At 41.6% G+C, this 16,827-nt stretch overlaps 1 protein-coding gene across 2 annotated transcripts in view; it reads right to left on the bottom strand.

Annotated features, from left to right (window-relative positions):
* The window catches only part of ptprsb (protein tyrosine phosphatase receptor type Sb), a 69,783-nt gene that overhangs the window by 35,418 nt on the left and 17,538 nt on the right, over nt 1–16,827 (bottom strand). For both annotated transcript variants that reach the window (XM_084913479.1, XM_084913478.1), the window contains exons 4-5: nt 15,597–15,738; nt 6,710–6,898 (exon numbers count right to left, since the gene is read on the bottom strand). In XM_084913479.1, the coding sequence (XP_084769605.1) occupies nt 6,710–6,898; nt 15,597–15,738 (331 nt within the window). The remainder of the gene's footprint in view (nt 1–6,709; nt 6,899–15,596; nt 15,739–16,827) is intronic.

The raw sequence follows: 16,827 nt of genomic DNA, 5'->3' as shown, positions 1-16,827 counted from the left end.
AATAATATTTAGAAAGAATACACTAAATAGATGCTTCATTAGGTATATTGGTTCATTGGACCCTTATTTGGCATAAACTGCTTTAATTCAATATTTTAAAAAAAAGTAAAATTCAACATTTAATTAAAAAAAAAAGAGAGATTTTGGTTCATATTGACATGATAGCATCACACAATTGCTGCAGCTTTGTTGGCTGCACATCCCAAAGGTGCTCTACTGGTTTTAGACATATTGGCTGTGGAGGTCACTTGAGTACAGTGAACTCAATGTCATATTCAAGAAACCAGTATGAGGTGATTTGAGTTTTGTGACATGGTACGTTTTCCTGCTGGAAACAGCCATCAGAAGATGGATACACTGAACTCATACTAAAGTCATTTCCCATTACACCATTATTACTGATACTAGGCAGGATGGATCCATGTTTTCATGATCCTTACACTAAATCCCAACCATAACGTTGTCACAGCAGGCAGAATCTTCTGTTGTCCATGAAGATAGGAAAAAATTGCAGAAGAGCTTTCAGAGATGCTCTTCTGCATGGCTTGGTAAGAATGAGTGGTTATTTGAGTTACTGTTGCTTTCCTCTCAGCTCAAAGCAGCCTTGCCATTCTCCTTTCACCTCTGACATCGACAAGGCATTTGAACCGCTGCTCACTGGATATTTTCTCTTTTTTGTACCATTCTCCCTGGAGACAGCTGTGTGGGAAAATCCCAGTGGATCAGCACCAACAACCATACCATGTTCAAAGTGACTTACATCAGCTTTCTTCCCCATTGTGATGCTCAGTTTGAACTTCAGCATGGTCATCTTGACCACGTCTACCTGCTTAAATTCACTGAGTTGCTGCCATGTGATTGGCTGATTAGATATTTGCATTAACTGGCAGTTGGACGGGTATACTTAATAAAGTGGTTGTTACACCAAAATAAAACCTCATATTTAAGGTTATGTACACACATACAGACAGATTTTGTGTGTCTTAGTATACGTAGATTTTGCACACTCACACATACACAGACACACTTGCAGGTCAGCTTATGAAGAAGTTTGAATGCTGTGATTTCAGAGGGTTAAAGGAGGGAACGTGTTAGGTGAGCTGAGACGCTGCTCGCTGAAGCTGTCATCCATTTGTTTCTGTCTTCTGCAGTTACATGACAGCAGAACAGCTCGTGCCCTCCTCTTTCTCCCTATTTTCCATCTCTCATTTCCCTGTGGTTCAGGGCAGAGTTGGGAAACAAACAGGAATAAATTATCCGCTCTACAAGAAGAGCCTTCTTCTCAACCAGAAAGCAGAAGAAGAAAGGAGCAGTGGGAAGAAAGATGGCGAGGAGGTGGAGAGGTAGAAATGGACAGGTTTAGATCTGCAAACGAGAACTTGTGTGACAGCTGGAAGCAGCTCGTGTGGCTAACAAGCAGCGAAAATTTGAAATTGCCAGTTGTAATCTACTGCTGTAAAACATGACATTACATTACACTGGGGTGGACAGGTGTTCTGAATATATACATAGAAAGGTCAGCAGGTAAAAACGTATGTACACAAGCACATAGCGCAGACAGAAAACGGGCGTCAAAACGACGTGATGATGGTTTGTGGGACGGCAAAGCAAAAGGTCGAAAAAGTAAAAGAAGAGAGACGAGGAGAGAGAGCAGTTTTGGGATGCTGACAGGCCCAGAATGAGATGTGACTTAAGTAAATTGAGCTACTGTGAAATCGTGGCTGGTGTATTATGTCTGTGGGCTGAGACTCAGCTGATCAGATGACAGCGGATACTGTTAATCTGATAGCTCTGATGGGACACTGAGGTAAAACAGATCACTTGGGCTCCAGTCTCCCACAAGTTGAGACATTAAATTAACCGGAGGCACATGTTAACAAGCGTCGACACAAAGGACAGCTACTACGAACGCAACACAGTTACGAATAAACTGCTGGTAATTTTTAAAACCGAAACTGTTGTTTCCAAACCATTACCAACCTGCTCTTTAATTTCACATTTTACTAAAACATGAACAGAAAAGCCTCAAAGCAAAGTTTTACGCAGCAATTTAGGTACGCAAAAACGCTCAAAATTTCCAGGTTCTGACTTAGTTCTGGTTTTTATTCTCGCACACAGAGACAGAAACGATTCCTAATTGTCAGTCTGCAGATTTATCCGTGTCACAAGTTCCACTTTTTCTGTCAGCCTGAAAGCACGTTCTGTCAAAGGATTTGTACTGCTCACCATTTTTAGATTTTTAGAAATAGACTGTTACCAAAAATGAATGATTTACTTTGGCTAAAGTCCCAATTTCAAATTCTCTTAAAATCTGGTCGTGAAATATTCTGCTGAGTAACAGCCAACCAAATATAAACTCCATGAAAATAGCATTTCACGATGATGCGCGATTTTGGGTCAGTCTCTTTGACGCGACCCTATATAGGTGTTAAAAATGAATAACCAATTTTGTTTGGTGCATGCAAAAATGTACTTTAAAAAAGTGTTCTGTATTGATGTCAACAGATAAACTGACATACACCATTAACCTTTATCACGTCTTAGTCCTTACCAAAGAGGGGTCTGCATATGTAATCCTGGAGTCAACCTCAGGGTCCGTACTGAATGCCATCTGTTAAGAGTGTGGGTCTACATAAGCTGTTAAGTGCTTAGGTTAACTTTCCAGCTCTAAGTCCCAAATGTCAGGGGCAGACAGATAGCTTGTCATGGTTCTCCTCATGCACATATAAACTGGTGCAGCAGATGGCATGGAAAAAAGATAGATACCTGATCGAGGTATACAGATGTCAGCAAAAGTTCATCTCTATACCACCCCATATGTTTCTGTCACCGAGGACTGATGGGGTGAGTATGTGTGCATTTGAGGTGGGTAAACACAGAGTTCACGGCTGTCAAAGGCCACCGTGGACAGTTATCTGCAGTGATAAGCCCCCACACATGATGGATACTTATGAGCTATGAAATGGCTAAGATGAGACATCCTTGGTGGGATTCGACTGCAGTCATTCTCTATCTCATTTTTCTTCCTGACCCATATGGGTCATAAAAGTATTTCCAAGAGCCAACAGAAGAAGAAAAGAGACCGAGAGAACAGAATGACTGTGGCCAAAACACATTCCTGGCTGCAGTCCAATAAGAGCTGGCAGCTATCCACTAAATCAGAAGCATTGCTCGGAAAGTGCCTCCATTAAACAAATCTTAAAGGAGTGTTTTATCCATAACGCATTTCTTGCCCAGCTCAGGTGTAATTGATTTCCTCCAAGTCATTTCGCTGCACTGTTCGGTTCATTATACAGCACATTTTGTTGTTTGGCTTTGTGATGGTTTTGGTGATTTCAAATCCTATTAAAGCCTGGGGTGAATCTCAGTAGGCCATTCGTCTTGCTACTGTTTCATTGATGTGATATGTGTCCTAACATACTGTACCACTGAATCATTGTCATGTCTGCATGACACACAAGCAGGGAGCAAACGTCTCAGAGCAGATCAAGTAAAACTAAATATACAATTTTAGGTGGCTACAATTTAGCAGTTGTTATAGTTTAGTTTAAAAAAAGGACAACTAAAAGAAAAAATAATAATAAAAGCATGGCCAGTGATGATCAGGTGTGGTATAAGCTGCCACCATTACCGAGGTGGCACAGATACTGATGTTTTGTCATTTTTAATTTCTGCACATTCTGATGTAATAACAGTGATAGTCTTTGTTTTCTGGTCACTCACTCTTATTGTGTGCTTTGTGTGGATTTTGAGGTTAAAATTCTTAGTCTATACATGTAAGTTTGGTACTTTGATTTTTGTTAGGTGGAGTTTTAGATTCCTACCTTGACTTCATTATCATTCTAGTAATTTTCAGCATTAGTTCTTTTTGTTTTATTTGATTTTCGGTGTTTCATTTCTGGGGAGGTTTGGGTACCAGTTTAGACTGCCTTACTGTTCTTAAATTTGAATTATTTGTTTGTGTTAAGCCTCAGGTCCTATTTTGAGTTTGTTATTTTTTGACTGTGTTCGGTTGCTTCAGCGTTCCATTGTTTCATTATCTATTCCTTCCTCGACTTTGTCTTTTTGTGTTTATGCATTTGCCCCTCAGTACTCCCAGTCTCTGTTTTCATGTTTAATGGGAGTCTTCTTGCCTCCGTGTTTTGCATTGGTACTTTGGTTGCTTCCTGTTTTACTTTGAAGTAAATGTCTTCTAAGTCTTCTTACTTGGTTGACTCATTCTATCTATCTATCTATCTATCTATCTCTCTATCTATCTATCTATCTATCTATCTATCTATCTATCTATCTATCTATCTATCTATCTATCTATCTATCTATCTATCTATACACACATCCCCACTGCCATGTAGAAGTACACCATGTGAAAAGGAAACAGTAAATAACAACATTTGTTGTTTTTTTATTGTTCATGAAGGTCATAAGATAATTGCAATTGCAGTTCTAGTATGTGTGCAGCTCCCCTAATGGGCTTCCCCACTGGTTGTATGTGCCAGACTAGTTAGTAGTGGTCGTGGCTGTCCTTTGCCATCCCTTTGCTCTGCATGCATGACCAAGGGAGGCTCTTTACTTGGTGTTGCACCAAGGGGACCAAAATGAATAAAAAGAAATGAATATAATTTATTGTGAATAATAAAATACTGTTCTGCTGAATATGCAGGTTTAAAAGTCCTATTTTTCTTTAGAGAACGCAATTTAGGGTTTCTCCTCATAATTATGGCTACTTGAAACAGCCGGTGTATTTCTGCAGGTGCTGGAGCAGCGTGCACTGGATGATAAGCTGTGTTTGAAGAATACGAATGAGCGAGGAAAAAAGAAACGAAACTGGCTGGATTAAACACGGCGTTTATTTATCTTTCAATAAGCTGCAATCATTAGCTTTCCTGCTAGCTGGTTCACTACCTATAGGAAACTAAACTCATCTTTAGTTAATATTCATCTATTTTCCAGGATTCAAGGTGTATCAAAGTGTTGTACTAACACATCTTAGCTGGTTGTGCATGCCATCTAAGATTAGGCAGACATTATGGCTTTGTCCAGTGGTTTATTGCAGTTCCACTCCAGTCCAGTCTTAGCCAAACATGGTATCCAAACGAGGAGTACAACTGCCAGACCTACTAATTAGTCTTCAACTAAAAAGCCTTTGAAATACAAAGAAACTGTATAATTCTGCAGTTTAACTACAGTTGTCTGTGTAAAGTATCCACACTGTCAAGCTCCTGGATTTTTTCTGAGAATCATGTCTGTTTTAAATTTTGTTCCGTGTTTCATAGGTAAATGGGGTTGTCAGCACTGCTTATATTCTTTGCTGCTGCACATATTCAGCTTTTGACGAGCTGAATCAGGAACCACGCTTCCACCCTAGAAGAGAAAGCGTGGTTTCTGATGCCGGAATTGGCAGCCCCAGCCCTCTGATGCTGTGTGCCCTGCAGAGCCGCAGTTTGAGCCTGCATTTCCGCCACACCTGCCAATGCCCGGTCCCTGCCAGAGCCTGTTTCTCCGGCCACATCTACTGATGCTGGGTTTCCTGAAGCTGTGAGTAAAACATATTTATTTCCTTGTGTGTTCTTCAAATGTCCAAATATAGTAAGAGCACACAAGGGAACAAAGAGACTGTAACTCCAGAATGTTTCCCATGCCCTAAAGCATGGTTTGTTTTATTACTGTTAACCAGTCCTAAACAGTGAAATAAAACACTGTATAGGAGCTCTCATTAGAATTTCTTTGACATGGATCACAAGCCATTAAGAAAGGTAACTTGTTGCTTGGGACAACATGGTAAATGTATTTAAACATTATAAATTCTGCAAATGGAAATGCAAACACACAGCTAACGGAGGGCACTGGTGATCAGTAAAGGATATTGGCTGACAGGAGGGATATAGCAGAGCTGGCAGGCCGGAGCAGCACAGAGAATATGGATGAAACAACAACAAAATGGTTTCGCCTCACCATCACTTTCATTCCCCCTGAGGGGGAAGTGGGAAAGGCTGAGAAAAAAAATGTTTCTGCCTTCTCCTGGAGACACTGTACTCATCTATACAGAAGAGCATAAACAAAGCTGAATAAACTGTCTTAAGCGCACAATGTGTTTCTTTGGTATGCTCTCTTTTTGTGTCTCCGGTAAAGTGAGCTTACCTTCACATTTTGGGACACTGAGCTACGTCGCGCACATTTAGGCAGTGGGTCAAAATAAAAGCATCACCAGTTAAATGCCTAATTTTAAGAAGCGCCAAACACATTTGACATCAGAAAAGAGGATATTGTGGTTGCTTTGGGATAAATTGAGGAAGACAGTTTCATTCTATGTGAAATTTCTGAACCCATTTGAAATGACTATACAATTATATGCTGTATTTTTTTCTTATAATTATGATACTTAATGGAAAGCAAATTTTGCCTTTTAAGTGATATATATTTTTTATAATCCGTTCTCCCAAATGCTAATAAACAGCACATTTTTTTTCGTGGCTTAAGGATGGCACAATTATCCTTTTTTATGAAATTGGCTTTAAAAAGGTTTTATACCCCCAAAGGAGAGAGATAAACTTAGAGAACAGCATGTAATCCCTCAATCATAATTAAAATAATCACCAAATTTAGAGCAACAGGGATTTACCTGATCGCAAAAAAGTGCAAAGCTGTAAATGCACTGTTGGTTCCGTTAGTGGAAAATACAAACAGTCTGACTAAAAGTCACCTGTCTCACCTGATCTGAGCTGTTTGATGCGACCCTGGCTGGTGCTGGGGTCGACAGGCAGGAAGTCTTTGAACCAGGAGATCTCGGGGTCCGGGATGCCGCTGGCAGCGCACAGCATGGTGGCCGTCCTCGTCCGCTCCACCACTTTCAACTGAGGGCCCATGTCTATACTAGGGAAGCCAAATGGCAACAGGTCCTCTGAAAGCATCAAGAGAAAGAAAAGAGTATGAAATGTACAGCATTTAAAACATGAAATATAAATGTCTAATTGCACTACTTGCGCATGTCTGCTGGTAACATATGATAACAACTAACATGTATATTTAGCACATATAATGACTTGTGTTTTGACCATTAGTTTAGCATGTAAGCATGCTACGATCTGCTAATTAGTGCTAGAAGCAAACAGGAAGACGTCATACACTGAACAGTGATCATCCCCATATAGTGCAGTGCAGTGCTAGGAAACATGACAACACATGTGCATGCTGTTTTCACACATACCACCCTTCAACACTGTTGCTAACCAATCACATCAACCCATAGCAACAGGAGCACCAGCCTCCCCTAGCAAGACGCCCCACCATGTTGCAAAAAATTTTTCCTAAACAACCCAAGGTACAAGACAAAGAGCCTGTGGTGCTAACCACGTCTCCAAATTCCTCAGAAATCCTTAAGTATGCCTGAAAAACACGATTCTACTGAAGCAACCACCACAGCACCCAAAGGATTTGCTGCCAAAGTCCCAAAGTCCCTGTGCCAGACACCATAGGACATCCTCTGAGGTCCATGACTTTGTAAGTGCGCATGCGCCATTAGCGTGCTGCCTGCTGTAACCCTAATTTCCTTCAGGCTTAATAAAGTATTCTGATTCTGATTCTGATTCTGAATCTGTGTAAATCAAAGTACGGGGTTAGAGTGGGGCGAAGTGCAGTATGTGTACTTATTTCATGAGGACAGTGAAGGCTCAGTTTTTCTAAAACAATTAACTGATGTATCAGCTTCTACTGCCATGCATTCAGTCCTTCCTTTCCCACACATGCAGTGATGTGAAAGCTCCCCCCTCATAGCTGCTTAAACATTAGTAAGCTTATGGAAGCAAAGATATCAGCAAAGACAGCAGAGCCACTATAGCCTTGGTGATCAAAGTCGTGTGTTCATTCCTACAGCTAGCTAGTCATTAGGTGATATAGCAGGCGGGCAGAAACACAGCTAGGATTTTTCTGTGTGTTTGACAGGCCATTTCTGGAAGAGTATAAACATACCGCCCAGTCAGCAGGAGTTACTTAAGTGCCTACACACACACACGCACACACACACACAAATACACACACACAGGCTTTGCAGTACATTACTAACCTAGAATTACAGGTGTTTGGTGGCAGTGGCGATGAACTACGAGTTTTCAAAGGTGTGGTTCTGTGTTATGTGGTGCTAACGATTCCTGTCTAATAACTATGCAGAAAGCTGCTCAGAAACAGCAGCGGCAATTAGAAGCTGGGATCAGAGGAGGGGCAGGGCACTGGGGGTAATAAGGACTTGTTAGCAGTAATTGTTAAAATGTACCAACGATTAGAGAGGCCGATCTGGGATGTGTCTAAATGCGTCTGGATATGTCTTATTACGTTGTAGGAGCTGAGGACAAGTGTGTGTCTGTTTGTGTGTTTGCTGTGTGTACATATTTTCTTCTATAGCTATGTTCTCATTAGCATCTTCACAGATTTCTGCAAAGTGTCGAATAATGTTGAGCGGCACGATCGCACATATCCAGGAAAATGAGTGTGTGCACGCAAAAAAGCAGTTGCTTTCTATTTCGCACACACACATACACAAACACGTTCACATACACTTTCTCTGGTGAATGGGATTAAGAGTCTCAGTGACAACAGTCCAGATGGCCAGACACGTAATCAAGCATCCATCAGCCCTCCTGCTTCCTTTCCTCCTTACCCTTTAAACCACTCTCTCTTTCTCACACATGCACACAGACACCTCCTCCATACCTGGAACTATAATTATAAATCCACATTCCCGCAGCAGCGAAGCAACGAGATGGCAATTTCCTTGGCTAATAAATCAAACCCATCGGAACATCTTGATTGTCAGGCAAAACAAAACCTGCTAAAGTTTGCTTTGCTTAAGCCCAGAATCACAGACATATCTGGAGCTGAACGCAGTCCAAGATGCAGACCGTGGCCACGTCAACTGTCTGTGTGTTTTTCCTCTCCTCCACTCCTCCTCCGGGCCCCCTGCTACCTAACCACATGACAGACATATACCATCTGTTCCCACACACTCTGTGATGGGGATGAGAGGCTGAGTTGAGATAGGATCTATCGCTCTCTTTCTCTCTTTCTACAGTCATCAGCGCTAGAGAGACCTCGTCAGATAGGAATGTCAAGCTGTTGCTGATGCTGCGCCTGAGAAGAGAAAGTGGAGAAATGCCACAAAAAAGCAAGAGAGGAATCAAAACTTGATGATCAAGATGTTTAGTGCAACAATTAGGCCTCGTGAAGACAGGAGCCATCAGACAGCAGAGACTGGAGTGGGCAGAGTGGACCACGCTAACACTTCTGAGACCCCCCCCCACCCCAACCCTTCAGCATCCCTGACAGATCAATACTAATGATCTACCTGAATGGAGGCTAGTGGTATGGCCACTGATGAAATAGACAGGAAGAGAAAGGAAAGAGAAGAGGGAGATCGATGGGCAGGTCAGAAGGTGAGCTCCCAAAGGCGAAGAATATGCTAGGCCTACATTTGCTCCCCTCTACCCTCCCCGAATCCTACCCCTCTCTTGAGAGGGTTCAGATGGTCTTTTTATCACTCTGCCAGCTACCACAACGTGGACTCCCTGGCTGTTAATTAGAGCACACCACAGCACTGGGCTCAAGGCATGTACATATACAATGCATGCGTGTGTGTGTGTGTGTCTGTAGGGCGTGTGGCTCTATATTCCACTCAGGTCTTTATTAATGCTGCAAATACATGGTGTGGGTGGACCTTGGACTGAACACTTGGAGAGAATTAGAAGAAATGGAGAGAGTTGGACAGATAAACAGAGAGAGTGATAGAGAGAGGGATTAAAGACACTTACTGCCGTGCTGTAAAAAACCACAAAAAGAGGAAAAATAGTAGTGAATCTTTGCAAGCATCCAGAACCCAACGATGCTTTTCAGATAGCTAAGGATATTCAGCAGTGTAGAAAACAAACAAGGGTTAAGTTAGTCATTTTAACTTTAAAATTCTGCTCATTTCAAGCTTGAGTAGAATTGTTTGGCATCATTAACTGTTTAAAATAATCTGAGTTTATCTTGTACTGCAGCACCCAGTTCATCCAATTCATCCTCTGTATAAAATGAAAATTTTTAACTCCATTCCCTTTAAAACTAGCTCTCCATTTAAGGTGAATCCATACTGATTTGTTGTCCTCTGTAAAAAGAACATCATACCAACAGTCAAACATAGTGGTGGTAGTGTGATGGTCTGGGGCTGCTTTGCTGCTTCAGGGCGACTCACTGTGATTGACGGAACCATGAATTCTGCTCTCTACCAGAAAATCCTGGAGGAGTATGTGTGGGCAACAGTTTGTGTCCGGAAGCTCAAGTAGCAGGACAATGACCCGAAACACACCAGCAAGTCCACCTCTGAATAGCTCAAAAAAAGAAAAAGAAGCTTTGGAGACACCTAATCAAAACCTGGCCTTCAATCAGATTGAGATGTTTTGGCGTAACCTTTTTCACGCTCAGAAACCCTCCACTGTGACTGCATTAAAATAATTCTGAGGAGTGGGCCAAATCTCCTCCACAGCGAAATGAAAGACTCGTTGCACAAATGCTTGATTGCAGTTCCATGGGCTAAGGGTAGCACTATCAGGTATTAGGTTCAGGGACAATTAATTTTTTCTTTTTTTTTTTTTTTACACAGGACCAGGTGGGTTTGGAAATGAAATGAAAAGATTTTCTCTTTACATTTTCTCAGGTTATCTTTGTGTAATATTAGAATTTGACAAAGATGCTTGATGATCTAAAACCTCAAAACGATGACACAATCCTTATGATGTTATAATATATACAAAGCTGTGTTAAAAAAAAAACAGCTTTAATTATCTAAAATATCTTGCTTGCCCTTACCTGGGCTCTCATATTTCTTAGATACAGACGAAAAGTGAGTGCCTGTTAAAGAATGGCCTTTCTAACCCTCATCTGTTGCTTTGTTTGATTAACATTTCATGATAGTTAATGTTTCATGGTTGTTTTAAACTATATTAATCTATGAATTATCTTATATTAAATCCTCGTGTTTAATACCCTAACACTAATGCCAAGATGGTAGCTGCATTAATGAGGTAAGTTAAAAAAATGTCCACCTAATTTCTTTAATTCATTCAGTTTGTTAACACTGACATTTTCATTTGTAATTGTAATTAATTTAACTTTTTTATATCGCCACTCATAAATAAGAAAATTATCCGTCTATGGACCTGATCATCATCAATGTATAATATAATATAATATAATATAATATAATATAATATAATATAATATAATATAATATACTATAATATAATATAATATAATATAATATAATATAATATAATATAATATAATATAATAGTAATTAGAAGGCATCAGTTTGCAAGGTCTCTAATGCCTTTTCCACTGAACTGTAGAGCAACATAAAATAACAAAACCCTTCTTTAAAGGGCAAAATGTAGGAAACAGTTTTGTTAAAACCACAGCCAGCTCTTTTAATAGACTGGCTCAATTAAAAGGACACAAACACAGCAGCAAACTCACACTCTGCCCCGCAGATGCAGATAACCCATTCCACAGTACAGGACACTAAAGTACAGTTCACCAGAGAGGAGAATATGGAGCTACAGGTATTCAGCCAGGCTCCTGGATGAGTCAGCGACCGCCTGAAATAGATATTGCGGGCATGGCCTTGATCACACTTTCCTCTAAAATGAATCATTTATCAAGAGCAAACACTGCTGCACAAAAGTGCCGCTTATTTTTCATCTCCTGGTTAAATTGATAAGATAGCCTATGGAAAAATGTGGCATGTGTATACAAACACTCTGTGTGTCAACAGCGTTTGGGGGAACATTGGCAAGGGTCGAGCAGCATTGTTCCCCGGAGCTTTGTGTTTTGTGTATTTGTGTGTATCAAGAGGTTGAGCACGTACATTTTTTGGCCTGGTTATGTTTGCAGAAGGGCAATCAGGCCTAGTGCCCAAAACCAGTCAGTAGAGCCAACCAGTTCTGGGCAAATATGCAATTTGTGTGTCCGTGCATGCACAAACGCATGCGGCAGTAGAACGGAAAGACACAAACACCCAAAGGGTCAAACACATAATGCATATGATGCAAACAAACAAACATGAATCCAGGTTTTCTTTCCCCGTGCCTCTTTGTATTTCCGTCTCACGCGCACAGAAACCCAAACAGATACTCTCTCTCTCTCCCACATTCACACACAAACACGCCCGCTTCCCCGCGGAAAAAAATCATTATTTCTCCCAGTTAAGAAACAGGTTGCCTATTCATCTCTCAGTTCATTTCAGTGGGAAATGGCCATGTGCATGAAAGAAGTCTGAATAAAAGCCGATCTCGGGGAGCCTGATTCAGGATTAATCTGCTCGCACTCAGCAGTCTTCAGAGGCTCTAATGCTTTGACTCCTATTGACTGCAGGAGGGCTGAAGGGGAGCACTTTAAATGCTAATAGACCTTTATGATAATAGATCACAATGCAATGCAAATGCAGACTTTGTAGACTAATCACATGAAAAACCCATGTGTCTTCACCATTGTGTGCCCTACTTTAGGGGGCCAGGACTAAACAGGATCCCACATGTAAGGCTGATTCCCGAACCACATATAAACATTCAAGAAGAATTTAAAAAATGAAAGAAGGACCGAATATAAACAGCAAAGACGAGGGGTTAAAAATGATGAAACAGCCAGTTCTCCACTCGAGGAGTGTAATCCTCCTGCAGGCTGAGTAGATACTCTTAGTTGTTTCCAGACCGAAATGCTGCTTGAGCCGCCGGCCTGCCAATGCAGCAGACGCCTAGGGGGAATCACTGATCTGACTCTGTTGTTCATATGAAGGGTGTTTGCCGTGGTGGCAGAACATCTCTCTTCCCTCGTCTCTCTCTCTCTCACCCTGTTTCTCCCCCATCCCCCGCCTGCCTTTCTCCTAAAATGGGACACTGGGAGGTGAGTATAATCAGGATTACTTTGCACAAAACCAGACATACACACGCACACAAATGTATGCACTCACGCACACACCCGTGCGCACGCTTACCAGCGCACACGCAACGGCGAAGGTCGTGCACACAAACACATACATACAGCGCTGCAGTGATGAGAATCTCTCGCCCACAAGAGGCTTTCAAACATGCAGAGCTGCAGATATTCATGTCTCCTGAAGGGAGAGCAACACAACTGCAGTGTCCATAGAAAAGAGCAGCTGGGATGGAAAGGGGAAGGGGTGGAGCAGCGGAGGGCATGTAGAAATGCAACGGGAGGAGTTAAAAACAGAGTCAGACAGACAGAATAGATGGCTAAGAAAATGAAAGCATGAATAAAACAGAAGAGAAGAAATTAGAAACGGATATTGCTGTAGGGCCAAAGTACGGCTCCTGGAGTTAAAGAAAGAAAGAAATATAAGGAGGAAAAAAGGTCATTTTACAGGTAATGTGTGAGGATGATAAAGATGATGATGATGTTGGTGAAGGCCCATAACCTACCACATCTCCACCCATTAGGCAGCCAACAGTGCAGCAGTAAATATCCTGTGGCCAACTGCAAGCCCCTAACTGCAAGCCCCTCACTCTGTACGAAACTGCTATTAGTCTTAGTCCACCATTATACAGAATGATGAGATAAAGCACATCAGTGGATGAAAAAGACTTTTCAGTGGAAGTGGAAGGGTTTTGGCCAGTAATGGAAAGCCTTTTTTCTACTTCAGTGGTGGACCTTTTCTACGATGGACTGGTTCTTTTTTAAAGACTGACCCAAGCACAATTTCTGCAGACATTTGTGCACTTAACAGCATTCTTGGATGACATGATCTATTCTGCAGAATATCACTGAGCCTACAGTAGGCTGCATGGGTGCAAGACACTGGGAGTATTATGTCATGTTTGAAGTAGGAGGAGGTGCCGTCACTGTGTAAAGTTGAAGTAAAACTGCGCAGTAACTTGCAGGTAATTTAAATCCCTCTCCTCGTGTTTATGTATATATAGAGCAAAGAAGCTTTAGATTTACTTTTGAATATAAATTTAAAAACACTTAGAAACATCTTGGCAACAAACTTGTACCTCAAATTTTATATCTTTACTTTAAAATTTTCTGAAAAGTTTGATTTAAAATACACAGGCATTAATCATCTAAAAATAAATTGTTCATCATGTTAAAATTTTTACCTCAGCTCACGCAAATCAAGGTTTTCAACAGGAATCACTAGCAACTGTGGGTTTAGTGTATTGTCCGAGGGTAATGGCCAGGGATTAAAACACCAACCCTGGGATTAGCGGACAACCTTGACAACAAGCCTACACCGTTGTTTGATGTGCAGCACTTTCCAGAATGACTTCATGCGCCCTGATACATTAAAGGGACAGCTTACAAAAAATGGCTGATGTGCGACAAATTTCTAAGCAGCATAAAACTCTCAAAAAAATAATATATACACAAAATTATTGCCTTTATTGCCAACTGAATGCCAGAGACGTGCCTGTGCATGATCATTCAGGCCAAATCTAACTATTACAGCTACAGTCAGCCCTGATTCTGATTGGTACTCTCGGTGAAATCTTATCTTATTCATTGCTACCCTTCACTCTGCTCTCAAAGACTGAAGATTGTAATGTCACTGAAGGGATGGGGACATCACCGTACACAGAACGGGTTGAGAGAATAGGTTACGGCACCAGGAACACACTACCACCCACACACGAACACGACCACACACACACACACTGGGAAGCTCACCCTCGAGGTGTAGTTTATGTGGTAATGTGCTTTAGATTGGGGCTGTGTGTGCAGAGAGGATGGGCTGGGTAACAGATGGACAGGAGTCTATTCCCTGGGCTACCAGCCTTCTGCTTACCACACCGCCCTGCCAGCTCCACAATCCTCATCCATCTCCTTCACTCCTACACCCCCACCTCCCACCAAACCCCATCTCCTATGACATCCCATTCAATCTCTTTTGTTTCACAGCATCCTGCTGTGTTACTCGACTTACTGCCATCTTTTCATCTTCCATCATCTCCATTTGACCTCTTCCATCCCCCCTTTCCCTTTTTCCTCCTTATTTACTCCTAGCGAGCAAAGGTTCTTTGCCAAACCAGGGCGTAATCCCTTGATTTTCCTTCATGTATTAACAGCCTGAGCAGTCATGCCTGTGTTTCTTCTTTCATTCCTGCTGTGCTGGGTAGATGCCCAGTGCTCTCATCCCAAGCTATCAGCCACATGCTGCAATTTTAGTCCATAACATGTTGGAGCTCCACATTAGATAAGTTTTCCTTCAAGGGGCCAGTGTACATTCGATTAACACCCTCGCTCTGGACGGGAAGTGCAACGTTTAGAGCAAGCCGGTACAGCTTGCTAAAATGCCCCTTAGCTAGCATGCTAGCTGGCCCTCTCTGTGGCCAGAACACGCTCTCTGCACTCAGAGGGACTATAAAAAGAGCAGCTCCCTGCAGCCTCCTGTGCTGGCAGGGTGCGGCCCTGCTTCGCTGTTACATCTACGACTGACAGCTCAGTGAAGCAGGGTTGCCGGTTGAAGGCGAGCGTGCAAAAGAAAGCACCTCTTGAGTAGACACAGTGTGTGTGCGTGTGTGTGTACAGTATATGTGAGGGGTTTTTGTTTGTCTTACCTCTGATAATGGACAGCTTTGCAGTGACAGACTTCTCGTCTATGCTGTTACGTGCCACACACTCGTAGGTGTTCTCATCTCGGGGACCTCTAAGTGGTTGGATCCTCAGCACAGCACCTGCACCATCATCAAACTCTATGGTCTGGACAGCCACAGAACAAGACATATTAGTCACAGCAGAGGAGGCACATAAACCCTACTATTAGAGCAGCTGACTATAATGTTGCGTGTCAGCACCTCGGCCCAGTGTGTGTTGTGTTAATATCACAACAATTACAGCTAAGCACTTCATCATGCCCCACCAGAAAAAAAAGAAATACAAATAATAATAAATACAAATAATGATTGTGTTTGCTCTTCTCTACAGAAATGCTAGAGGTCAGGCACAGATACAAAACATTTACCTGTGCTCACACATTTACCTGAAGCGGGTAAGGAGGCAGTTTCTTGCACAAATACACTTCATCTGGGTTGATACTTACTGAGATGGGGGGGTTGAATTAGGTCCTCTGGTAGAAACTGAGTATTTCTAAGCATTAGGTCACAGGATCAATACACAGTCAGGCCTCTACTGAGCCACAAGAATTTACTCTCCAGACTAGCCTGCTGTATAGCTCCATGACAGCAATATGTGAATTCAATAGGAAGTAAAGTCAGTAATACTTAAGGGTCCATTGATTAGTTTTATTTTAGGTTTGTAAAATGATTGGAAGTTTAATGGAACCTTGTGATCTACTGTATATTGGAAACATGTATTTTTAAATAACTATTTTTCACTAATAGTTTAAATGTTGGGTCTCTTTATCTTCTTGATAATACTGACACTGCCTGTTTAACTTTGGAGCTGCAGCCAAGAGGCCAGTTAACTTAGATCAGCATTAAAGAAGGTGGGCGCTACACTTAGCTTCAGCACAGACAAGCTAGCTGGCTAATTGCATGCGTAGAGTACTGATTTAGCATGTTAAAACAACAATAATAAACCCTTTAATACGTTTGGCACATTATACTTATTGTACAGATTAAACAAACAATGAATTACCTTTATATTTTTATTTTCAGAGACTTAAAAAAAAACGAATAGCTGCTTCACCCAGCTACCATTCTGTATGCTATGCTAAGCTAATCAGCGCACTGCTGTAGCCTCTTATTTAATCAGACACATCAAAGATACCAGTCTGTGTATTTCAAAAATTTGTGAACATACCTTGATTCCAAAACATATTTTTAGTAT

Source organism: Perissodus microlepis, chromosome 18 (genome assembly GCF_051167445.1).
Source record: "Perissodus microlepis isolate ML-2025 ecotype Zambia chromosome 18, ASM5116744v1, whole genome shotgun sequence".
Taxonomy (NCBI): Eukaryota; Metazoa; Chordata; class Actinopteri; order Cichliformes; family Cichlidae; genus Perissodus; species Perissodus microlepis.
Note: the sequence above shows the minus strand (reverse complement) of the source record. Positions and strands in the feature narration are given on the sequence as shown.